At 40.3% G+C, this 26979-nt stretch overlaps 2 protein-coding genes across 2 annotated transcripts; one reads left to right on the top strand and one right to left on the bottom strand.

The window, feature by feature from the left end:
- Window positions 1–783: 783 nt before the first annotated feature.
- On the bottom strand, window positions 784–23546 carry si:dkey-192p21.6 (uncharacterized protein LOC565246 homolog). The gene is made up of 18 exons (XM_062429967.1): window positions 22782–23546; window positions 22358–22452; window positions 21596–21717; window positions 20517–20635; window positions 18503–18572; window positions 18315–18381; window positions 16268–16350; window positions 13355–13431; window positions 12389–12419; window positions 12119–12279; window positions 10077–10189; window positions 9270–9391; window positions 8647–8770; window positions 8453–8539; window positions 7239–7316; window positions 3641–3711; window positions 2416–2528; window positions 784–1187 (listed from the first exon to the last, which is right to left on the bottom strand). Exons 1-18 carry the CDS (start codon window positions 22993–22995, stop codon window positions 1006–1008), a joined length of 1929 nt encoding a protein of 642 aa, XP_062285951.1. The 5' UTR covers window positions 22996–23546; the 3' UTR covers window positions 784–1005.
- Window positions 23547–23693: 147 nt separating this feature from the next.
- On the top strand, window positions 23694–26540 carry pcbd1 (pterin-4 alpha-carbinolamine dehydratase/dimerization cofactor of hepatocyte nuclear factor 1 alpha). The gene is made up of 4 exons (XM_062429973.1): window positions 23694–23830; window positions 24648–24779; window positions 24897–24977; window positions 26257–26540. Exons 1-4 carry the CDS (start codon window positions 23828–23830, stop codon window positions 26347–26349), a joined length of 309 nt encoding a protein of 102 aa, XP_062285957.1. The 5' UTR covers window positions 23694–23827; the 3' UTR covers window positions 26350–26540.
- Window positions 26541–26979: the final 439 nt, after the last annotated feature.

Here is a 26979-nt window from a genome sequence, read left to right as displayed (position 1 = left end):
GAGTAATGCGATTTCCTCTGGAAGAAGAGCATGATGCTGTTTCATTTCATTAACTAGATGGTCATTTCATGATGTACACACACCTGACCTGATGCTGAGGCCACGCTGCTAAACACTGTCATACATCCTGCAAAAAACATGTAACCACATTGTCAATCATGTGTAAATATTATAATCTGGGTCTGAAAATGAACCCCGTTTGAGTGTGTTATTAGCTTTGTGTATAAAAAAATGTAAATTTTAGACACGCAAAGGGCTTAGGCACTTTGAGGGGGCTTGTCGTTGTCCTCTGATGAATTGGATTTGTGTAATTTCCCTGATTTTCTAATAGGATGAGTGCAAGAGGTGTCGTTCCCATTAATGACACTCCTTTGTGAGCTGTGCATCTTGACCCCTATTAAGTACTGTCACTCGGACAGCAGATGGTACCCACACACACACACACACACACACATAGAGAGAGAAGGAGTGGCCATGGCAACAGACTCATAATGGCTGGCCTGGTGTGTAGTGGAATCACTCGGCCTAATTTGTTAAGTACCACCTCAGTATATTTGATTTAATCAGTCTATTCAGGGTACAAAACAAGAGGCATCAAATAAATCCGAAGCTGCCCAACAACAACAACCCTGAAAGTGACATCTTTCTTCAAAACTTGGTGGTGGTCTTAAGGCTTCACACAGGACCATTTTCTACCTTTTTCTTGTGGTGGATCTTGATCGTATTTGACAAAAACGTCTTTTTTTTTTAGTCTGGGCTGATTGTTTTATCAGATGAGTGGAATATTATGGAATATCTGTGCACTTCATGCAGCTGTGTGTCTGGGCAGGCTGTACATCAATAAGAATTAAACTAAACTGATTAGGCCAAGAACTGTGAGCCAGCTTTTTTACTTACATAGATGTTATAATACTTATCCAACCATGACAAGTACTTGTTTTTAATAGGAAAAAAAAAAGATAATTGCATTTACAGAGTGAGAGAGAGACAAGTAATCATCCCTTTTCATATTTTGAGGAAGAATTTCTTTCTGTACAGCAGGTAGGCGATGATCACCCACAGTGCAGTTCCCCACAGGTTTTGGAAGAGCCACTCCCAGTGACTCTCCTGGAAGCGCATCTCCCAGCTGAATGGGAAGTAGAAACCCAGGAGAGAGTGGCCAACATACACAAAAATGGAGTTCATGCCTGGAGAGGAGACAAATACAAGGTGTTATTGAACAGGACTTCTCTGTTTTAATAGAAAATGTCATTTTCTCCAGTCATAATAATCTTGGCTGTAAAGATTAGAGAAATTCAAATTCCAAGCAAGTATACTAGGGAAAGTTGTTTAAACTCCTAAAGCTTTCCAAAGAAACATACATTTGGCATTAATAATTTCAAACACTTGTATCTGAGTCAGACTAAGCAAACTAATGAATGAAAGAAAAGCTCAAGGTAGATCGAGCTGGAATTTACCTTTGATTTGGAAAAACTCAGATCTCTGTATGGCAAACAATCAAGCCCCTTTAGAACACGTTTCCAATATTAACCCCTGCTGAAGTATGACAATGCAATATATAAAATGATAAGTAACAAATGTCTTTTATTACGGTAGGCGAATAGACAGTAAATCCCTGTTTAGTTAGCAACAGCAGCTAATCCAGGGGGCTAATTTCTGTGTTGACTTTTGGTTCAACTTAGAATAAAATGCTTGAAATGACAGAAAATGTATTATTTGGAAAGCCTTAGGAGGCTCACCCTGGTAGCCCCGATAAGTTTGCTTTGCTGTAGTTTGTGTTTCCCAAATCTCTACAGCTGAATGAGAAAGTGCAATGTAAGCATGACTCATGCGAAAATGACAGCAATAGTAAGAATAAGACTAGTTTTAACATTTTCCTTAAATCTGCTTTTACTGATTTTTTAGTTACTTGGAGGTAGCAAACTCAGATGCATTGTTTAATTAATTATGGCAAACTTATTAGGCTACTGCAGATATAACAACATTACCATTCAATTGCAGTCATGCTTTGAACAAACCTAATGAATAAAACCTAACAGTTAACTGTGTTGTGCTCTCCGCCAACTCTCCAGCTGACCTTCAGTTTGAACAGGTTTGGCTGGAGTTAGGACAGTTCTGGACAGGTGGTTTATAGTAGGGTTTCTACAGCTGAAAACAGCTGTCTGCTTCTGGGAACAATGCTGATGAAAGTCATCAAAAACCAAAAGATACTAAAATGCTCCATATAAGGGAAACTGCAAAGTTCACATACATGTAGATTGTTAATATAAAAATACTGATTACAGCCGAAATGAAATGTATTATTCTGTGTCTGGGTGTCATGTGCCAACCATGTGTCTGAGGTTTTTATTTCCACCAAAGCATATACACCAGTATATCATACACCGAGCACTTTGGTTCATGACTAAACAGTACCTGGATATATGAATGGCTGTCCTCCCCACCAGCCCTTGATATCAATGACAAAGTACATGCCTCCCAGCAGCAGGAAGGAGAGACAGCCCATACACGTCACATAGGAAATTGACCTGAAGAGAACAGACCATCAACAACACTTTACAACAACATTTCATTGTGTACATTTGGGCATCACTAAAATGTGAGCTGAATGGTGTGAACAAGGGTGTAAAAACAGTCAGTCTATCAATCCTCCAGTGCAGATAAATAACACCCCGGGGTCTCGAGCTGTAGGACAGTTTGCTGGATCGCTGAAAAGCATCAGCAGTGGATCTTTGGCACGTGTCCTGTGGAGCGGTGCCAGCCAGCCATGTCCCTGTCTGTTCTTAAGTGCAAGAATGTTTGATGTAATATCATCTAATGCAAAATGGCTGCCTCCTGGAGCCTCCTTTGCAGTGGGCTTTTTTATTTATTTATTTTTTTTATCTCAGCTGAAGTGGGGCCAAAAAGGACTCTTAGCTGGGAGTTAATTACTTCTAGACATCCAGGCTGGGACTCGTACTCAAGAGCTCAATAACCTGTGCATGATGAACTGCCTATAAAAGCCAGGCAGGTAATGGCGGGGGATGAACGCAGCTTTATCGGGGGCCCCTGTGGAACATCATGAAGAATTTGCTTACACATCACAGATGAAATGGTATTCTTCCTGCTGCAACATTAAAATGATTCACATCATATTAAGAGGGAATGTGGGAGTGGAACAAAAGCGCAGGTCATAAAGTAATCTCCGTCTGAGGTAGTAATTGCCCTGTATTTCATTCAAAATCATTACAAGAATTTATCAAAACGCTATACCTTGTTTTAAAAAAAAAAAGGCATATGATAGTTTGGGAGCAGTCAGCCCGCACTGTGGTTGTATAGATGCTTTTCCCAAAGCCTAATCCTACTCCATCACACATGGCTGGTAAAATGTGTAGTGAGTGCTTCTGCCAGGAGGGCTGGCAGGGTAGAGAGGATAAAGCATCCTATATTTTTCTGGCCGTAAGAAGGAGTGATCATGTTAGGAGGGATGTATAACGGCTCCACCTCACACTCCTGACAGACTGGGTGATTATTTACAGTCGTAGCTGTCGTTGGAGGTAAGTAAACGCGTGTTTTAGCAGCCTTGATTTGTGCCCGTTGGAAACCCATCCTTTCTTTTGTGAGAAAAGTGGCTGGATTTAGAGGGTCAGGAAGCACTTACCAAAGGTTTTTATTGACAGGTATAAATCCTCCGTCTCGTGTGCACTTAGAAAGGATGGCTGCAGAGATTCCCTGAGGGTGGAAATGAAACAGATTTCAAATCGATGTGGAGGGCGATAAAGCAATCTGTACCGGGCTGCTAAAATGTGAGGCAACAGAATCAAGCAAGTCGGGCAGATTAACCGATTATCTGGGAGTCAGATGAGCGAGGTCCAACAAGTCACACAAACACACACAGCATAGGACTGTAAAAACGCCAATTCTACCACCATGCTGGAATGTTGCCCTCTTCAAAAAGGGACTCCAGTAGATAGTGAAGAATCCACTGGAGGCCCAGTTGACTCTGCAGCCTCAATAACAATGATACGCAAGAACTGCCCAATCTGATGAACTCCACGTCAATAAAAGCTTTTATTATCTCATCTATTTACCTTTACATATGATTTAGATACTTGGAGAAACATTTTGTACTCCAGAGAGAAACCCAGGGCAGTGGATCAGAAGCCAAACATGCTTGTTAGGTGGATATCCATCATGTGTATAGATGACAGAATCGATGGTGTGGAAATAGCCTAGCCGGGGTTGGATTGAGTCTCCAGGCTATCCAGGCAGCAGGATATGGGATGGGGCTGGTATGTGGGGCAATCGCTCAATTTCAATCTCTCACTTCTGGAGCCTGATCGTTGGACTTTAATTAACATGGGCTGTTGTTTATTAGGAAGAAGATGCATGGCCGCTCCCGAATATCAATCCGCAGAAATCACACTAGAGTGAGCTGTAGTGTAAAAACTTGGCTTGTGTTTATTGTATCAACACTTTCTGGTTCTTTGTGAGCCTCCTGTGCATAATATCAATCCTGTGGTTGGGTGCCTGAAGAAATGAGCTCCCTCCTCCACCGAGGAGACTTGCTAATGTCAAGAGCACATGTCTGAAACAAGAGGCAGTTCAGCTCTGCTTCCTGCCTCCCCTCTGAGCCGAAATCGTATTAGAGAAGTCAATATCAAGAGCAGGCCAATCACTAAAACTAATTTTGCTTTTTTTTGCCTTGGTGAAAACACTCTGTAGGACTATAAATAGATTTAGTTACTGAGATAAAAGAGGAAACCAAAGCAAATATACATACATGGAGCATGTGGGATGATTTTGTATGATGCTTTACACGTGGTTTGTATCTGTTTCTAAAATCAATGAAAAAAAACGTCCTGCTCTTGCTGTACAGCCACTGTAATGTGAGAACATTTTATTGTTATCCTTTATTTCAATCAACCAGGATTTGAAGTCCTTGTATTGATTTGTCACTAAACGCTGTATGATTTTGAATATATCGTTCCTAACATCATAATCTTGAGCATTCACACCATCTATATATCATTAACTGGAGAACCATGAGATACATCGGAAAAAACATAAAAGCCTAATGTTTATTTATTTCATCATGTGTTACTTTATCACTCGGTGCCTCTGGGAGAAGCCAAATGGATCTAATTTATTTCACCTCCCTCCAGCCACTCGCTCCAATGATAGTCAATAAGATTCAACACCGGGAGACAAAATGGGGAAATTTGTCATTTAAGAATTGAGGTTAATGACGTTAAATTCTCACAACAGAATTTCAATTGATTCTCACATATATAAACTGGATCTGTCCTGATTCACAAACAAACCATTTCTTCCACTTCTTGACCTCTAATATTGGATTTATAACATTAGTAGCATATTAAACCTATTGTAATCCTTGTTGGATTGTAATCCTGTTGTTATATTGTGTATTTTAACAAACTTTATGTTTGCCATTTTCCCACCTACAGCTCCTACTGAACCCCCGCAGTTCAAGATCTCTCTCAATAACATTTTTGACGGTTTATTCCCCATTTTTTAGCCATGCTATTTGCAAGGCACAAGGGATGTTGATTTGTCAGTAAGTCCATCACGATAGTCCAGACTGAAATATCTCATCAACCTTTAGATACATTGCCACAGAGTTTTGTACAGACATTCATGGTCCCCACTAACTTTGCTGGCCCCTAGTTGATAAAATACGTTAATAATATGTTAGAATGCTAACATGGTTAAGAAGATTATACCTGCTAACAACAGCATGTTAGCATTGTCATAAAGAGCATGTTAGCATGCTGATATAGCAGTTAAAATGACCATAGATGCTTGGTTTTGTTTTTTTACTGTACATGAGTACATTACTGAGGCTTTTTAGGAGTTTTTTTCTTGCCTTTTTAGAGAAGTATGGGCTGGGCAAGAATCCACTGCTAATATGGGGCTGTAAACCCCACTGAGATATTGCTTGTGACATTGGGCTACACAAATATACTTCAGTTACTCAACAAGCCTGAGTACATGACAGATATAGTACTGATAAGACAAAGTTTATAAATGAAACTGTTTACCTAATATAAGGACCTTCAATGTGGTTTATCACATGGTTCAAATAAATAAACCCCATACAGTTACACATACCACACAAACTGACATCTAATGTAACAGAAGAGTCATATGCAACAACATAACTTGAAACTAATGGGATCTGTTACTGTTTCTGTGTTTTCCCCGGCCGACTCCGCTGGCCCTTTCTTTTCATCCTGCACAGTTTGATTTCAAAGGCTGAGTGATGCAGCCAGCTCCTCCAGCTCCATCATCGCTCCAGGTCACAGGACTGCCAGTTCAGGATGTCTGCCTCCTCAGCATGCAGGCTCCCACTAACCCCGTTTTACAAACGAGCTCCATCTCTGGAGCATCTCACTGTACTTATAAAACCGTGGCTAAGCACAGTCCACCAAAGCCTGGCCTTTCTACGTGGATATCTGTCAGTCTCTTTAGAGCAGACTCACAGCCTCCTGTCACAGGTTTAGAAATGCAAAACGGGCCATCTCGTATAACACTTGGCTTCTCCCTTTGGGACATATTTCCTCTCTAAATGAAAAAGAGGCCAGCTTGGCTCTTTTTGTGTTTTGAGACCACCCAGAACGAACACAGAGCCAAAACAAATATAACCTCTGTGCTATCCGAGCAGATTTATGATGAAATGCACCTTTTTTTTCTGGATTTGAAAGAACTTTCATCTATTTCTGTTTTACCACTTAACCGATAGTGATGTGTTTCATCTGTAAATGTTTGCTGAGACTTAGCCTGCAGGTGTATGAATTGATCCTGCTCTTCATCAGAATCTAGTGTACTGAGTTCATTACAGTGTAAGTAATATGCACAACTATTATGATCTAAAACCACATGTGAGGCACACACAGGCAATGAGAGACAGTGTGTATCCCCCTGAGGCGTTGGATACCCATGTCTGCCCGGAAACACAGCCACACATGGTTGTTGTTTAATTGCACTGAGATCACACACATGTCCTCTAGTCAATGGCTTCAGCAGTTATGACTAATACCTAAGTGGCTGCAAAACACGCCGAACACTTCACCTGCAAGGTAATATAAAGCAGCAAGACAGGGCAAGGCTTTGTTTGAGTCATACAAGCAGGAAAACGACTGAAGTGATTTGTTGCCTTAGTTTTAAATGATCAATAGACTTTTATAGTGAGTTACTTTACCAGCTGTGTTTTAAAACATCCACACCATGAAACCTACCAGGATGACAGCCCACACTAGGAATCGGCAGAGGATGTGGAAGTTTATCCCCTTGAAGCAGATGATAATTTTCCCCGCCTGTGGAGGAGGAGACAGAGATAAGCGGCCACAGATCATTCAATCATACATTTAACTGGAAATACCATGTAAACACAAACAACCGGCGTGTTCATTTATTTGCCCTTGGGTAACAAAATAGGCCTGGGATGTGGGTGTCAATGCTGCGTCCCTGACGTGGCGGTCACATTTCTCCTATCCTGTCGAGCCAGATGTGGGGTGTAAGTCATCCGCACCCTCTGATTAATTTGGTGATGATGAATATGTTTCAGCTGAGGACATTAGCACGGGCGAACACAGAGGAGGGCAGCGGACACCTGGCGTGTCGTCTAAGACTCGCTGATTGAAGGGCTCAGTACTAACCGCCCACCGGGAATTGAGTAATGTGACTGCTTTCGAATGGCAACTTCCCACAACACAAACGGTTATAAGTGACACTGTTGCCGTCAGGGTGCGTGAGCTGCCTTAGAGACTCTGGTCTAAAGACCAAAAGCTTTCCTCTCTTGTTAATAAAGGAGGGCAGCTGTGCAGACTGAGGCAGGAAAAAGTCTTTCATATAACCTTTGTTTAAATACAGAGTTAACAATGTTTTTATCAACATATTAGGGTTACTTATCCTCTATGCAAAGAAGCTATATTATAGAAATTACATTTCTTTTTGTCTAAATATTAAATTAAATGTTTTAAGAATTTAAGATTAAAAACATTACAATACATGTTTATGGATGTTTTCTGTCTCACAACAATTCAAAAATAACATTTTAAATCCATTTTCTACAGAGAGAGCTTCTCCTGAGTAAGTTTTATTCCATTTGAATGAAAGAAGCAGCTGCTGTCAGCCAATCAGACTCCAGTGTTTTGAGGATTTAAAGGATCAGTTCACCAAAATCAAAGAATTGTTTCCATTTTTCTGATTTTGAGATTTGCCAAGCTGACTTTTTGGTGTGATTTGGGTGACCGGACCCTTTAATGAATCCATAATTATCCAGTAAATAACATATTGACTAAACTTAACTGTATATGTGTAAAATGCAGTGCCATGAAAAATGTTGCAGAATAATATGGGCCCTTTCAAAAAAGTCCTGACAAGATAATAGAATAATACTGTACCACTTGTTGAATCATACAGACAATATACTGTATGTGATCTGTCTTACCTGCATCCCCAGAAATCCCATGACAATGGAGTTGATTGTACCCAGAACCCCCTCTGGGTCAAAGGGCTGTGTGGTGTGATACATTTCCTGGAGAAGGCAAGATGAAAAGAACCAGTAAAGCTATAAATCCACCTTCTGCACATGTCTTGTTATAGATAGATTAAATAATGTATATTGTATGAAAAAGATCTTACTTTGCATGTGGGGTACCTGTACATGTTATCACCAAACATCCATCTATCAACGAGTCCTGCGGCGCCTCCAGTGCAGTTTGGGTAAAGGCCATTATCACCAATTCCACCGGCTCCCAAATACCCACTGATAGCATTAAAGCACATAATCATTATAGAATAGGAAACTGTGCTGCACTTACTAACATTATAAAGTTATGTACTCAAATTTCAGGAAAAAACACAAGATCTCTGGGGAAAAAGTGTTACTATTCGTACCCTACACAGTATTTTCACACTGATGCCATGCAGGGTCACAGAGATGGGGGGAAAAATACAAAAAGCTGCACTGAGCAGGAGACACAGAGCGAGGAAGATGGATCCTCTGCCTCCGCACCTCTTATTGCACATGACAGACTGAGATTGGCTAATTATGCCCTCTGAAGCATCCACCACGAGCCCATAAATCACGGTGGTTCATAACACCAGCAACACAAGGTGCACAGTAACACCACTGCTGCATCAGCCTCGAGATGGAGATCACTCCAGCAAGCAGAGATGGATGAAATTTACACTTTTAGCATGCATGTGCAGTGGATTATTGAGTAGATTAAGGCATGACACTGGGAGGCTTTTCTTGGACCTACGTTGGGCAGTTGGGTACAGGCAGGAGGAAGGTGATGCACAGCCACAGAGTCTCCAGAAGGATGATAATCAGCCACTGTGGCCAATACAGGACCACATCCTGGATGGGGTTCCACCAGTGATACTGCAGCATAAACAATTCAAAAATAATGTTAAATAGCTTCATTGGGAATTAAACTGTGATATCTCAAAGCATTACTATGACTCTGAGTACGCCTACAGATAATCATGGTCCCAAGAGAATGAAACCTATTGACTTCAGTGATTCCATCACTTTTTCACTAGTTCCACCACATCTGTGTTTTTGAGTGAAATGTCTCAAAAACTTTTGTCATGAAATTTGAGAAATGTTTGCCCCAAAAACAGTTTTGGTGAGCTACAGCCCTGTTTTTGCATGACACAATAAGAAAAGCACAGGTATAAATAATACAATTAAAAATGGCTGAACTCCTACCAGGAAAACTAATGACGTTCCCATCAGCCTCAAATGTACCTAAGATAGCAAACACAGCAAACATAACTGCTAAACATCAGCGTGTTAACTTTGTGAACATTTTACTGTAGCATGCTAATGTGGTGTTAGCATTAAGCTCAAAGCACTATTGTGCCTACATACATACAGTCACAAAGAGCCACTAGCATGGCTGTAGGCAGATGTATGCTTGCTCAGTTATCTGCAGGAACAAGGACGACACCACATGACAAAATGGACCCAGAAAGGCAAGGTGCACACTTGAGATTGGACTTCTTTAATGTTGTTTCCCTGTTGTGCAATGACTGACGAAAGTGAACTTGACAGAGCTGCTCACCTCTTTCAATGGGATTTCTTCCTGGCCCCAGAAAGTCTGCAGGAGAGACAGAGCAAAGTAGGTGAAGGCCAGACGCTGCAGCACTCCAGGGATCCTCAGCCAGGACCAGGACACTGCAACACAGTCAAAAACTCACTACATAAACCCTCATCTGTGCTTCAATACCCAATGATGAATATACTCAGACAAGCTTTAGATATAGAAGCTATAGATATAACTCACTGGTGTAAAGCTAGTCGTGCTGATTTGAGCAAATTATAAATCAGGGAACTGATAGTATTGGTTTTCAATCATCCCTGTACTACAACTACAGCATTGCTACTTCCTGAAGAACGATGATGGACAGCACAAGGCGGTGGGGAAAAGCTGTCAGCCTTCCGGATGTGGACATGTCAAGAATGTGGAAAGCTAATCAAAGATTCCTAGTTATCTCTTGTCTCGACAAATTGGGTAGGATAGGATTGGCTCGTGGTTGAGAGATTGATGGTAATCTACACATTAGTTAATTGAAAACCTCTTTGCTGCACAAAGTGCCATAAAAACTGTGTAATCCCAATCATTGATCCCTACAAATCAAATAAGAGGCGGAAATCTTTTTTTTCACAGGAAAAGAGAAAGCTCTTGCTAATGACACATTTGTTAAATCTGCAGGTTACACCCCCCAAGTTAATCTTCACTGTTGTACCAGCTCAAAGTTAAAGAAAAATCATCCAGAAAATCACAGTTTCAAGGTGAAGTGCTGGAAACGGTTACACGTCTGATCAATTGATGAAGGTTTTTGTGTGAAATTAAGATCCTTTTGAAGGTCAATATCTTTTAAGATGTGAAAGTTCTGCTGTCTAATTCCCATTTCTGAGGCCTTTCAGTGAGAGACTGAATACAACATATTACTAAGTACAGAACTGTTTAAATCCATCAGAAAGTAAAGCAAACTGGTGATTTAAAATCTGACTTTCTGACCCCATCTTCATCTGACTGATCCTTTCTTAATTCGTAACTCATCACAATCCAGTAAAGCAAAAATCTATGAAATAGTCAAAGATGACATTTCAAAAACGAGTCAAATATGTCAATGTTCAATGGAATCAAGAAATCATCATTTTTTGTTTATCCAATGGACTCTAGTTTATCAGAGCAAGTAAATCTTATTAAAAATATAAAAAGAAAGGGAAAACATCAAAATTGGAGTTTCAAGGCCTGCAATGCTGCTTGACCATGATTTGATGTCGATATATAACCATAGTAACGTTTATTTGAAATGACTCATAGCTGATGTCAAAGGTTAACACCTTTTTCTGTCTCGTCTGACATTGAAACAGTTTAACATATTGAGCTGATACGACTCCATTCTCTTATTAGATCAAACTCTGTGACTGAACTGCCGAGGACGTCCTTGGAGACAGAGGGCAGAGCTGCAGTTTATGGTAAAAGTCACTGTGCTGTTCTGAGCGGCTCCAGCAGCAGCAGCAGCAGCAGCAGCAGCAGCTCTAACAGCAGCTGCATGGAGCTGAAGGGTGTAACACTATCTGTTTGTAATTGTCCATTACCGCAGCGGTTTGTTTTTGCTCAATCTGCCTCTGTTAAACGTCCCCTGGTGCTGGATTTTGAGACAGCACACACAATAACAATATTTTTGTTAACCCAGTTAACGCAGACATCCACACAGGAAAGTCCATTAGCACCGGGGATGGCTAATGTGTGAAGGGCGTCCTGTGCATCCCCAGGTGGACAATGAGGATTTTCAGCCTGCTTCCCCTCCTTTAACCCTGACACAGCCCTGCAGCTTTTATCACAAATCTGGAGCTCAACCCATATAACATCTTTGTCTTTGTTACCAGCCTAACTGCAGTTTATGAAAGCAACATTGCATAATGTAAAGCTACCATTATGCTTGAAAATACCTTGTTCCTAACAGTAATTTCAGCTTGTTATTACACACGCTCTAATGATGTTCCCGATACAGACCAGATGTTCAGAACAAACACGTCTACACAGAATATATTTAGTCCATTAACAGCAACGGCTACATATTTTGCACCTACGTGGTCCGTCTCTTGGAGAATAGTTGAGGAAGCAGAAGCCGAGAATCAGGAGGACGACTGTTCTCCAGGAGATTTTGCGCAGCAGCTGCAGGCGGGTCACTCCTCTCTTTCGCATGGATTTGAAAGCCAACACCACTGAAGTCCCAATGATAAACACAAACCTTTAACAAATAAAAGTATTGTGTCATTTAAATATATGTATATAAGAACAAAAGTGTGCATATTCATGTATACTTCATATTAAATGAGTATGGGACTGAACAAACCTACCATGGCATCACAAGATCTGCCACAGTTAGACCTGCATAAAAATCAGAGACCTGTATTAATATCAATAGATACAAAGATACTTGATTTCGACGTCATTATACAGAGTTCACAGGTCTAATCTCAGCAATCCAAAAAGACCACGAGGTGAATGAAGAACAATGTTAGGTCCTTAAAGTGTTGCCTCTGTCATTAATGTTCCATTTTGAAAAGGTGTGATTGATAAATATCTGCGCTCCTGTGACAGTAACGGCCCTGCAGCACAGAAAAGATTAATCAAACCACCTCTGAAATCGATACACTCGTAGATGTGGCAAAAAGGCTATTATGAAATTTAAATTGAGCACATCTCCAAATATTTAATGTATTTCATTAAGTTTTACTAAGTTTTCAAGACATTTTTTGGACAACTTCTATTCATCGGGGAAATGGACCCAACATGTTTTAATGTTTGAACCACCACTGGTCACTGGTTGCTCAAGAGCATCTCCAGACTGTCCATTATTACTCATTTACTACTCCTTCCCATACTGCTCCAGCTGCCATTTAAACACATCCCTCCTCCTCCTCCTCGTCTCCTCCTTGGTTGTTAATAACAATAAGCATCTATGGATCTCGCCTTTTATTTGGCCTGGATGAGGAATGGCATCCTGTGTGTTGGGTTTGAGGCTGCATTTATCATAATTAGTGACAACAGGTCAGACAAGTGCTGCAGACATGGTGAGGACAATGCTGCCATTAAATAATAGTCTTGCATTCAGTGCAGACCAGACTCTGTGTTAAAGATCATTAATGCATTAATAGTAGATGGTTTCTTCCATGAAACAGACTAGAAGTTCTTGGTCCTCTACTTGATTGGCAAATGCAGACAGAAGGCAGGAAACAAACTTATGCAGAACTGTTATACTGAACAAGCTTTTTTTTCAGATTTGTTTCATAATTTTGTGCACGTCTTGTACTTTACTTAACCATTCCACGGTGCATGTTGGAAGAACCAGTAGCCTCCTCCGCCATAGTTCACAAAAACCATCACAGTGAGGGCAAACCTACAAAGACAGCAGAGTCAGTAAGCACTATATCACTCTATTCAGCAAATAGTAAATAGATGATGGAAATTTGTGGGAAAATTAAAAGCTGTCAGCCATTTTTAAAACATCGTAAACACATCAAACAGAGAATAAAACATCCATATCTAGCTGTTTTCTTACCATCAACCTAATACTTGATTCCTATATAATATCAACTTTTAAATTAAACTTAAAGAGATCTGGGGAGGGGCTTTTTATTCTGTCACACTCCAAATGCAAGATAATGCAATCTAAGCATTATGAATCACTCAGGAAATGAACACTTGTCCTCTGGATCTCCTCAAGCAGGAATGCTGACTAAAGACTTTGCATCTAATATATGATACACTTTATACTTTAGCACCGGCCAAGGCTGCTGAAACACAGCACACGTGATGGAGTGCTTCACCGAATCAGACTCTGGAGGAAAAAAAGGTGTTTGCATTGCATGTCAGAAAGTGGGTGGTTGCCATTACACAACACAAACTCGCAGAGGAATGTAAATTGCCTGGTAGAGCTGCGGTGGATGTTTGCTCCGAGGTGCATTCAATCCTTTCACCAATCTGAATACCTGAATTTATGGTTTTGATTCATGTGTTATTCAATCAAAAAGAAAAAAAGGAATCATAAAGGGGTCTTTAAGAGTCGTAATGAGATTAGGACAACCTCTAAGACCGAGACTATCTGATAAGGTGGACTGCATCTACCTCTGCCTCCTCTTGTTTTTCTGCCCAGATTCAATTAAGAGGGGCACCAAGCCATTACTGCTCTTTTAGCCCCAACCTGCTGATACAAGATTTTAATCGCCCGCTATCATCTCAAAAGCGCTATTAAAGTAGAGTAAACCCAGCTGCATGTGTCCATGTACTCTTTCTCTCTCTCACACACACAGATATGCACACTGGCTATCATTTAAATTTTGACAAACACATCCATTAGTCGCCATAGTGACAAAGACAAAGGTTAAATCACGAGCTGGATGAGACCGGGTGAAAACCATTGCAACATCAGAGCTTAGTGGCCATCTTTTTAATTAAAACACTCCATTTTAGGCAGATGACATTATAAATGCAGCTTATGTGACACTAGTGGATGCTAATTATGATTAAGGGAAACTCTAAACTCTTCCTAATTAATATGTTGTGTACTGAGATCTCTTTGTTTTATGTTGCACCAAAATTAATACAAAAACAGATTATAACGAGGTTGAGGCACCACAGGCTTGTTTGATTATTCCTAATCAGGTTTAAGTTGTAAATAAGCCTTGCATTGAACATTTGTCATCTTAGTAATAGACTTAAGTCGTGTCCGGAATTCAGTATTCATGACTTATAGCTAACACATTACAGATGGACAGGTCTTTCTTGCAGCAATGACAACTGGTTTATGACGAACTGATAGACGCTTACGGACCTCTTTGATTTGAGTCACTGTACATGCATTACCAATTAGAGTATCAGCTTAGTACATTTCACCCTTGCAAATGGATAGCCACACTCTATCACTACAGAGTATTGAGTTACCTTCGGGCCATATCAAGCACACGGATACCCATAGTCATAATAAATTACTACTACTTGAGTGCAAATGCCAAGGTTATTTCTCTGTGGCTAAACATCAGAGCATATCTGAAACCCAATCAGTGGAAAACTTGGAACTTAGTCAAAATAAGGCACAGAATGAGTCAGCCACCTGGTGTTAAATGCGACTGACAATCCATTGTTTTTGCTGTAATAGTTGTACTTTCTGTTATATGGCACCACTAACTACTGACGGTGCGATTTTCAACAGCGGGGAAACCGGCGACAGGCTTTTAGCAGCGCGCCACAAGATTAAAATCCAAACCCTTTTAGAAAAATTAACGCACAACTGTAACTCCACAGTTCTCTGTATATCACGTCAGTGGAGCCTGAGCAATGATCAGAAAAACCTTTCAGCTCCCAAGAAAAGGCATTTTGCCTTCAGAAATGTCTCAGTGTTTATGGCAGATGACTGATGTGTCTGTTCTCTGTAGAAAGTTGTTACTTATCAGAGGTATGGATCATAAGTCACGAGGCTGAGGAGGCACACGCAGCGTTAATCTCGAGAGCTGAGTCACAGTTTGATTAAGTGTGTTGTCAGGTATGAGAATTTTCCAGTTATACCAATCAGGTTGTCAATATGTGACAGGTATCTATAACCCGAGTGACATTTCAGCTAATAAGATTGTTCAGGACTGTATCTAGGACTGTAACTGAAGGGAAGTCGAATTAAAAAATGTAATTTATCCTTTCTTTGAACCTTTGCAACGTCATCCAAAAGGAAGCCACAGATGGAGAAGATGTCAGTTGTCCGCTGGATGCTGCCTCTGTGCTGCTGGATTTCCTCTCACTCTCCATTTTGGCAGGAGATCTATGGCCGTGTGGATGTGTGCTGATATGTTGACGGTATTATTACATCAATTATTTGGCAAGGGAGAGGTCAAAGCCACACCAGCATCCTGTTTCCAGAGAGGCGTGCTTTGTGTCTACCCCCAGGCCACAATTAAGGCTAGCAGGGAGCCCAGATTCAATCACATGCATCACTCTTGTCCAACAGAAACACACTGTTCCAAACCCGAGACGCGCTGATATCAGAAATCATGCCCAAAGCTATACCGCCTGATAACAGAAGCTTGGGGGAGCATGTGGCCAGACTGTGACCCCTGTAATTATTCATTATGCTGGGCCTGTACATCTTCATCATGCCTCAGACGGCTCTAAAAGGAATTAGCATGTGAACGAGCCGCATGTGGTGATAGGCTGATGAACAGGATGGTTGTTGATGGCGTACATACCCTCGGAAAGTGTCCAGTGAGCGCAGACGTGTTGGTTTTGGTTTAGAAGCGTTGTGTTCAGCTTCAGAAGCATGTGCTCCATCCTGTAGAAACAGTTATAAAACAAAATAATGTCAACATTTAGACTTTTAAATAACTAGTATTACAAGTAACAACCATTAATCAACTAAACATGCAGTATGTGCCTTCTGTATGCATATAATGAATCTGTTTTTTTTTACTTTAACTGCTGTTTCTCTGGACTTAATCTGTGTTGGCATGTAAGCTTTTCAACTGAACATATTAAAGCTGTATTAATTGACTTTTTGACCACTTGGGGGCAGTAGAACAACCAGTAAACACAACATATCATATTGTCGCCTTGTCATGTTGATGAACATGCACAGCATTAGCCTTCATTAGGACTCATGTTCGGTTCCACCTGATTATTGTAAATCCAATGTTCACTTTGCTTTCATCTCTGTTTTGCTCTGCCAATTCCTGCCAGTTTAGCTGCTGAATGCTCCATGAACTTTATTAGCCAGTCACTAACTTTATCTATCTGCCATTTGGTCGTGAGCAGACAGTGTATAGAAGGTTTATTAGAGCTTATTTTTGCAAATAATTTTACCAAAAAAGTAACAGGGTACAATGAGAGTAGTAAAACTGAACCAAAACAGATAAGTTGCACTCTGTAAAACCTGCATTTCGTGTAGTCATTTGACCCATTGTTGATATAAAAACATTGATTGGTAGTGCTTTGAAAAAAAATTGGCTTTTTTTTTTTAAACTGATGCTGATTGAGCCTCTTTGGAGCTCTCTGACTTGCCCAATGTTGCTTTAAAAAACCCAAATTACTGATTGCCAGGGTTCTTTTAATAGTTGACAAGTTATGCTAATTAAGTCTACAATGACCCTCTTCACAAGCAGCGATTAATTATAATTACAATACTTCATAATTAAAGTGTTGATTAGTTTGTGTACTCTTGGTGATGTAACTTCAAATTAAAACAAGTAGAGGTTGAAAACAGTTGGCACATTTACAAATACATAAAATGACAACACAAATATGCACTTGTTGCAACTACAATGAATATGGACAAAATGCTTTGTAAGATTTTGCACTATATAATTATAATTGTTCCGAGATGTAAAAATGTTGACCGAACTGAAAATGTAAATTGCCACATGGGTCAGAACTCCTCAAAATGATGTTGAGCATCTCTGTGTCCCCTGAGCAGTGTGGCGGCGCCTCTTTCTCCTTCTCTCTGTGAAGGCAGCATTCAGATGACTCTGGCCTGCTGCCCTCTCAGTTGGATTAGCCTGACTCTCTGGCCTCCATGCAGCAGTTTAAAGAGCCAGAGCAGGAAGACACCAACACTAATATGTCATGATTGATCTGCATGCCATCCAGACAGCATATGGAGGACAGAGACATCTTGCTTGGAAGAATGAGAGGAGCTATTCATGCTCACCAAAAATACACCGCAGCTCTTGCCATCAAGCAAGATGATTGGACAAATGCTTCCATGTAAGTCTGCTGTACAATTGGCTCTGCTAACATTTGTATCAATCATTCCATTAGTGTCTCCCAAACGGCTTGATGACTGGAGTCTCAGAGCAATCTTGGTATGCATCTCAGGCTGCGTAGTTGGCCAATGAAAATAATGCAATGTAACTGTTGGATCAAGGCAATGTTGACTTTTGACTACCAAAGTGAACCATTTCTGCTGTAAGGAAATAACTTTTATCACAGGAACAGGAATGTACAGGATTAAATAAACTAAAACAAAGAATAAAATATCCAAATATAAATTTCCAAACATATTTCTCATACACACATTAACAATGAACCAAACTATGGGTTTAATGCTGCATCTTGAAGATCTTCAGGGTGTTTAGTATCTTAAGATCGTACAGTTGATACTGAGGATGCTGCTACTTGAGTACTAATTTGATTGAAATCCCTTGATTGGTTTATGATTGATCTCAGTCTGATCAATCACATTGTGCATTTGTGTCATCTCAATCCATTTATTAAGATATTAATTGAATGCATTTTACTTACATTATCCACTGAGCCCTGAGAGCCTTGGCAGCAAATGGTCTTAATAAATTTTGATGTGCGACGTCTCCTGTGAAAGGGACAACAAGTGTGGGCTGCCTGCTTCTGATGGAGGAGCAATCAGTGATGAATGGTATTTGAGGTCATTGAGGATGGCGTAAAAAAACTTTAAAAAACAAAACAAAACATACCTGTAGATGTAAGGTGCCACAACAAACAAGAGTGCGATTATGGCCAGCAAGAGAACTGCCACCAGAAGAGCTAGATGAGAACAAATTTACAAATTGGTGTTGTGTAATCAAACCGTATCCCCCTACATCATAGCCTCTCTAGCTGGACGTCCATGTCTCTATCAGAACAGGATCTGACCAGGGCTAAAAGCCCTGATTACCAGCCCAAACTGTCTGCTTTGCTTGCCTCCAGGCTCCCTTGTGGCTCTCTGTCAGTCAAGCAGTGTCAAAGGGGATCCCTCAAGTGACAAACAAGAACCTAATGGAAAACTCTTGGCCAATCCATCACAGAGCAATCACTCTGGGTAATCTAACCCTGCGGGTATCCAAAAAGGAAAACGTAAGGCTACACTGGAACAAGGGCGGGGAAACAAAGACAGAGGGAAAGAGCTGGACTGCCAGAGGGCATCGTAGATGAAGTGGGGTTGAGATGATTTTATGCTGCAGCCTAGATGTCTTTTATTTGCAAAATAAATAAATAATGACACTTACAAGAATCATAGAACAAGGATCAGGATTCAGGTTACATTTAGGCACTGGGAAACGGTTTTGGAATTGTCATTCCTTATATGTCTGTATCTCTATACCCTTACAGTAAATCACTACTTAATTTAGATTACAGTTAATAAAAACATTAGTGCACTGTAAACAAAGCCAAATACAACTTGATCTCATATTTACTGTTTTCAGCAAACAAAAAAAGGTTAAATTATTGTTCTCTCATGAACACCGTCAACATTCTGTTATCAGCGAGATGTTTTACAGCTGTGCTACAGATTATAAAACTATAACACAGACTAGCTCAGGAGATATCAGTATGGTCTTCTTGCGTCAAAGCAAAGAAAACAGGGAGGCAGTGCGTGCTCTGTTTATCTACAGTGGAAAAACAAACAAGAAGAAGCCATTTTAACCCGGGCTGACATCCACACTATGACATCCACTGTGAACACAGAGTGGTCACTTAATCGCCTCTGAAAAGTCATGGCATCTCTGGTGTCCACTCATAAAAACACCATAAAGCTCTCAGCGGATGAAGTGAAACAACACTAGATCCCTGTTCGCAGGCATGGACGCTCTATTAGTTACTGTCAAAATAAACAGAAAATAAACGAAGGCTTTTCAAAAGAACGACATCTCTCCGTTCATCAATACCTTTGAGAAAGTCGAACAAACACTTAATAAAAGTCAATATCTTGGATTTCTTTGTGAGAATTAAGGCTGCGGCAGGTGACTTGTGGTTTGTGGTACAATGCAAAATACAGTACTAATGTGATTAAAGGGTGGATCTGATAGCAGCTGCACAGAAACATATCCTTGAAGAGCACCGCACCGAACAAATGACCTCATGTAGCCTTGCAGCCAATCAATCGGAGATGCTGAAGTAAACTTTGAAATTCCCTAGCAGGGCAACTCTAACCTGTCTTGAGCTGCTGACCAGACCATTACTTAAGCTGAGCAAGTCCCATGGGGAGTTTGTATAATCACCGGTCTGCGAAGCTAATGGAAGCTCATCATACTGTGAGGGGTGCAGTCCCACTGACCATATATCTGCTCAGATAATGGCTACTTGGCCTTAAAAGTCTGATCTACAACATAATCTGCAATATTGTTAAGTAGAGTGTACATTATGGAGAGAGATGCTTTCAAAATCCCATTACGCCCTAATCCTTCCACACTCCCTAATGTATTACCCACAATCCTCCACGCGCCGAGCCAGGCCTTCAAAACAAACAGAAAAGCTTTTCTTTTATCCCTTTTCAAGAAAGCATGTCGTATCTGATCAATACACATCATGTCCCAAGAGATGGATGAGAGTTACTGCTCAGTAGATGTGGATGGTCCGAGTGATTCTCCTCTTTGCTGACTCAATTAAGTAGAGAGTGGATCAAAGGTTCCCTTACTGTCACTGTTGTTCACCAGCACAATCATGTTGACTACGGCTAATTATCATTCTTCATCCATGTTGTCCACTTACGCAGGTGTGCGTTGTTTGGTCTTTTATCCACAGTGTGACTGCAGCTGGGATTACTGGCAGCGTCTATCTCCTCGATCCACACTGAGTAATGACCACCTTCCTCATATATCTGACTCCACCTGCATCCAAAACAGTGAAACATTGAGACACACTTTCCTTAAGAGCATCTAAAACCACAGGCTGTATTATTTGATCCTCTGTGAAATTATATTTCTGTTGAAGCATACATTAAATTACTTTTCCCCCCCCTCCACTGCTGATGTTTTTCTCTTGACCTGATTGAACAAAAAGGTCTTCCTATCTCCTGATGGTTTCATAACACAGATGCAGCTCAGGTGCACCACCTAGTGCCGGTAGATCAGAAGTACACCCCTTAGCTCTCTGACCATCTCCACTTTCAGGCACCAAAAACATGCATTAAACACTCATATTGATCCACTGCTGGGATGACATACTAGCTATCACTTGGAGTGTTTTTCAAAGGAGAAAAGGAAATCAATAGCAGCACAGTCTGGTTAGAGACCTCAGCATTGATCTAAGAAGCCAAGGACCAGACCTCTGAGAGGCCCAGAAAAAACACCAGTGGCCTGTCATGCACCGATTCCCTGGCACCATGTTTACAGGTGACCCCGAATGGAAAGATCTGCCCCTGTTTCTTGTCAGTCCTGATTGTTCGTAAATATGGCAACTGTCTCCTCTAGTTAGCATCCCAGGTGAGGTTTCCACAGGACGTGTAAGCTTTGAAGCTTTAATGAGCCCTTTTCATCAATATTGGAATGTCAGGTCTTATTAACCCCAAAAAGGCTCCTGATCGATACCCAGTGAGGTAGTTTAAGGGAGGGCATCACTCAGGTCCAGAAAGCAGGTCAGGATTACTCCCCCAGCTCTGTAAATAATCCAGCAAACTGCTAATGTAATCATCGGATGCCACCACAATATATTATGTTTAAAGACAAGAGCTATACACTCCCACAGGCAGAGTTCAGATGTGTAAACAGGAAACAAATCAGCTGTTTTACCTCCCCGTTGAGAGCTGGTTTAATGTTATTGTTGCCCTGTTAGAATATTAAACTTGTTACCTGCAAATAGTAGAATTCCTAATTTTTGAATCCACTCGCAAGGTCAAAGTGAATTTGGTGCTGATCACTGCAGATGCGTTGTTGTTGCCACCTTTCACACTGACCAAATGCTGGAACACACACTGAAAATAAAAACAGGAGTAACACTGAACAAATGTATATTGGATTCATCGGTTTTGAGTGTAAAACCGGCTGCAGTCAAATTGATGCGGTAACAAGATGATTAAAGATACTGTATAAAACAGACAAATATGTATTTCTGATAAATTAGGTTTATGTTTTCTGACTTTTCCTCTATTTTTTCCCTTTTTTGCTAGTGAAATACTGGATATTCAATGGGATCTTATAGACTTTCAAATGAAACAATCTGAAGAGGGGGGAAAAAATCCCTTTTTTGGTCAAACTGCTCACAATTGAGGCTTAAAAGGTAGAGAGGTCTAGAGTTTAACAAAGCAACCAACATTCAGATTCACAGGAAAAATGCAGCAGAAAAGTAGATTTTATCATGCTAACATTTACTTGCTGGTCTTTTCTTATACCCTAAAACCCTATTAACATTTTTAGTGATTGAATCTGGGTGAGGAACACGAACAACTGAATGAATCACACTGTTGACTGTGTTGACTTTATATTGTGTACATTGAAAATGTTTAAATTGACAAATTCATACAGATAGTTATGTTTTGGGGTAACTGCACTGATTTCGATGATGTTGAAGTCTTAATAAGCACAGAAACTGGACAGACAGTGAATATTCTTTACCTTGTAGCAATAATCTGAGGTGTAGAAGACAAACACTTCATCAGGAAGCTGATTATGAAATGTTAACAAAGTCTGGTCCATTTTCACAGAGTGTCCTGCATGGATTTAAAACAGTACTGATTTACAACTGGTGTACAAAACTGCGCATCATAAATATAAGATAACAGAAGGGTCATCATTATGTTTATCAAGATCGTGATACTTACTCAATACTATTGACTATATACTATTTAGTCTCTAAACGATCTGACATGTTCACTATTGTATAAAATACAAATTTAACTTTTACTACAAGGACTAAACATTGACACAAGAAGCCGACTGCTCGATTGCTGGAATCTGAACTGAAAACATGATTTAATCTAGTTTGTTTGACATCACACATCACACCCACTTTCACCACTAATTAATATAGTAAACTCACCTGATTTGATGTGTCCTCCACAGCTGCTGGTTATAAGGATTAAAAAAGTTAGACTTGCTTGTAGTAACCTCCCAAGCTCCATGTTGTCACTTGTAAACAGCCACTTCCTCTGCTCATCTTTATAACACTCACACCAATATAAAAACCGGTCAAAGGGCAGTATGCATACGTGGTTTGTGGTTCCTATCCACTGGTTTGTGATGTATGGAATCATTTTTAGGGCAGTATGTGTCTACAATCTCATGGAGTGGATGAATAAAATACGAATGACTGATGGAAACAGATGACATATATATGTAAGTGTGTGTTTTGGTGGAACAACATTTGTGCTATCATTTGACTCCTATCTAATGGCTTTGCTTCAAATTACAGCTTGCTTTCCTTTATAACCAAAACGCTAAAGCACTATTCTCATTTCCACATCCAGCCAACTGTTAAATGCTGATCACTTGTCACATCCTCTCCCTCTTTTCATTTCATTAGCCAGTTCATTTCCCTGAGCGCTCGCTGTGACAGATGAGTTCAGCGGGTTGATCTCGCAGGAGCAGCTCATTAACCTTTGACATGAACTCCAGTCGGCCGGGAAGCAGGGACTGCTTTAATGTTTGCTGCCACGTTGTGCAGACACATTACTAACAGAGTACTATTATTCTGAGCAAGTTCATGTCTGATATGTGTGCATATGTACGATATATAACAGAGAATAAAAGAGTGTACAACAAGAGGTGTCTTTATGCTTTCATCACACAGCAAACATTGCTGCCTATGGGGCTTTGTGTTGACCCCTGTTCCAATAGCTGCCCTCACACATGCCTTGTGCAGCAGATGACAGTTTATGATTAAACCACAGATGCATGGATTAAACCTGTGTTGACAGGTGTCCGGGTAACCTTATCAGCATGGATGATTTCTGCTCAGGCTTCTGCAGGGGCAGCTAAGCGGGACCTACAATGCAGCTTGTGTGTCGGAAGGATTCATTCCAGTTTCTGCCACAGCAGATTTGCCTCTGTACAAGAGAGAGCTGGAGCTGAACCTTCTCTCCAAACATGGTGAGTACACAACCTCTCCACAGTGTGTGTGTGACACACAGAGCCGCTTATTGCTTCACACACCTGTTGAAATGTACTTAATCTAAAAGTCAAAATGATAGCTAATATTGAATCACTTACTAAGAGTGATGTGGATATTTGATAGATACAGCACGTTTAAATACAGAGTTTAATATGTGTCAGCATGATTTTGCAGTTTTAATTGAAACCCTGGTGAAAAGTAAGTCTTAAAAATTCAGGGATAAGAATGACATTTTTTTTTGTAGTATGGTTTCAGCCAGTGAGAGGGATGAATAGATGAGGTTTCAGCCAGTGGTCATTGTCCGTGTGCAGCAGCTGATAGAGCAGATTAGAGCGTTGCTATGATACCTGTTGATGTCACTGCTGTTTTTCAGGCTGTGCTCGTGATATCTGTTTGCTCTGTTTGTGCTTGTAAGCATGATCGCTCCTGTGGTGAGGACAAAGCCTTCAACGGGCCCCCTCTTGATTGTGCAATAAAATCAGAAATCAATTTGAGGAATGTTGTGAAATGTTTAGATTTGGAGTCAGGGTCATGAAGGCTGAATGAAATAAGCATAACTGACTTTAAACGCATGTGATCCTGCATCATGTGTTAAGATTAGGAACCAAAAGGGAAAAAAACATAAGCCCCACCTCCTTTCCCATCACCACATACCTTTGAACCATGCAAGTTTTAACAGGGAATGCAGCCTCTCATTGTTTCCAGATGGGACCCTGTGCAACCAATCACAGTTTGTGTTTGTGAAGCTGCCCCTCTCAAATCTGTTGTACTGTTACCTCTGCTCCGACCCTACAGGCCGGTAAGATCCAGAGTCTGACTGAGGAGGAGAGGGCCCACCTACTCCCCTTGCTACGCAACGCTCAATGGGTGGAGGTAGTGGGACGGGACGCCATTTACAAAGAGTTTATTTTTAAAGACTTCAATCAGGTTCCTTATTTATTATACTTCATTGCACTTGACTTACTTGGCTTTCACATAACTGGCAGAAACTGTACCTTATGTTGATTCATTACTTGGGATGTGATGTTCTGTCCTGTCCTCCAGGCTTTTGGTTTCATGTCCAGAGTGGCGCTGCAAGCAGAGAAGATGGATCATCATCCTGAGTGGTTCAATGTATATAATAAGGTAGACAAAGCTAAATATGACATTTTTCAAATAAGTTGATTCACACAATCACAGCTCAGCCTGCTCATGATTGGCTTCCCTTGCTGAAAAAGAGGCCAATATTGCTTCAATTTCATGACCCCATTTGACTAGGCTAACCTTTCTGCAGTATCATCAGGAACATTTTTCTTATGCTAAAGTAGACAAAGATGCTCCTGTCATCACCTTTTGCACACACTCTGTCCTAATAATTGAAGTGTATTGATTGAACACAACCTCTGCTTTCACAAGACCTGCCAGCTCACAAAGAGGTAAAAGTGTAAACTTGTACACAGCAGTTTTCCTAGCTGATGCACATTCTTGTCTTTTAGCTGAAGCGACTAAAGCTGAGTGACTTATGAAAGGTATTAGAATCAATAATTGTATATTAAAATTGTGTTATGCTACCTGCTCAGCAACAAACAGCAGACAGGTGAGCACGGTGAAACATTTAGCAGTTAAAAAGTCATATATTTCCCTCGCAGTTGGTAGAGACTAAAACAGAGCTAAAAGAAGAGCTAATATTAGACTTACATTCATCAGGTGGACAGAACTGGAAGTGGAAGACTCCAGATAAATGTTGTGATGTTTCTCCATGTCTGCCATATGTTTGATAGCAAGTTCAGCTATATTAACGAATTGTGTTGTGTTTACAGCTTGCAGTGCTGCCCCCTAGTGGCCAAAAATAAATCAATGGATGGAATAGTCTACCTACACCTTCAGAATTATCATAATTTCCTTTTCCTATCACCATCTCAGTTATTTAACACTTTTTTTTACATGCTAGTTATTTTACAGACATTTAAATATTTAACATAGTGTGAAATGTGCTAATTTGACACTGCTTTCTTTGTTTACTCTGCATCTGAGAGTTCAAAATCTTTCATCTCTTCACCTGATATTTCAACTGATATCACTGTTACACCTCAATTGACATTTCAGCTACTTTCAGTGCGTACTATTAAAATAAAACAAAATCAAAATCACAAAATCAAATGGAATTTCAATTGCTTTCAAAGCCCTCATTTCAGTTGACACATCAGTTTGCTGTCAATGGAGACAGGGATGGACATGTGACTTAATTTCATCATTCATCTTTGGGTTCAGAATGGGAAGGCTACAGTTTTGTTTGTTGACTTGAGACTTTGTGATTTCCACTGACCTGTTGACTAATCAAGAACACTCAGGATCGTACATTTAGCTTGCTCCTGTCACATGATGAGCGTCATACTCACACTTTCACATTCATGTGTTCACCCAGGTCCAGATCACTCTCAGCACACATGACTGTGGGGGGCTGTCCCAGCGTGATATAACTTTGGCCACCTTCATTGACCAGGCATCTCTGATGTGACCAACACACATTATCAAGTCGATTCAACAGTGAAAAAAACTGAAGTGATGGAAGTCACAGCTCTTCATATATTCATTCCACTGAGAAATCTCTGAAGATGTGACCTGCAACACCCAAAGAATATAAACCAATTACTTTCAGTCGTTGTGAATAATGTAGCAGTCTGTAAAGGGTAAAAGGTGTTAAAATGATGCTGTTGTTGGTTTTGCATTTGGTCAATATGTGTGAGATTATCTCCATGGTTAATGATAAAATCAGATTTCCACTTTAACCAAAATACCATCTCCTCGGTAACCATTCCCCTTCTTAATACAGCTTCCATTTACGATAATGTGTCTTTCTGTCACCAACAGTGTCTTATGTGGCTAATTGTTTGTACTGTTAGTAAAAAGTTATTTTCTGCAAACCTATTATTGTCAAACAGTTCTTGTTATAGAAAAATGACCAGAAATAATGAGACTGAATGCATTTTATTGAAAACACAACATGGTGGACCATCTGCTGTGTTCAATTTAAGAGTAAAACAGTGTTAATTTTAACTGATTTTACTATGTTTGCTATGGATTAATTGCTAGTAGAAACCAGCAGGTGGTTCCTCATTACAAAGAAATCTGTTATACAAGGAGAGAT

The sequence above is a fragment of the Scomber scombrus genome, chromosome 12, assembly GCF_963691925.1.
Source record: "Scomber scombrus chromosome 12, fScoSco1.1, whole genome shotgun sequence".
Classification (NCBI taxonomy): domain Eukaryota; kingdom Metazoa; phylum Chordata; class Actinopteri; order Scombriformes; family Scombridae; genus Scomber; species Scomber scombrus.
Note: the sequence above shows the minus strand (reverse complement) of the source record. Positions and strands in the feature narration are given on the sequence as shown.

Excerpts from the sequence above, each read along its gene's own strand:
- pcbd1 (XM_062429973.1), top strand. Across the intron at positions 24,780-24,896 it reads TTTTTAAAGACTTCAATCAG|GCTTTTGGTTTCATGTCCAG; the intron begins GTTCCTTATTTA and ends CCTGTCCTCCAG. Across the intron at positions 24,978-26,256 it reads GGTTCAATGTATATAATAAG|GTCCAGATCACTCTCAGCAC; the intron begins GTAGACAAAGCT and ends GTGTTCACCCAG.
- si:dkey-192p21.6 (XM_062429967.1), bottom strand. The coding sequence starts at position 22,995 with ATGATTCCATACATCACAAACCAGTGGATAGGAACCACAAACCACGTA. Across the intron at positions 21,718-22,357 it reads CCTCAGATTATTGCTACAAG|TGTGTGTTCCAGCATTTGGT; the intron begins GTAAAGAATATT and ends TTTTATTTTCAG. Across the intron at positions 18,382-18,502 it reads GTGGCACCTTACATCTACAG|GAGACGTCGCACATCAAAAT; the intron begins GTATGTTTTGTT and ends TCCCTTTCACAG.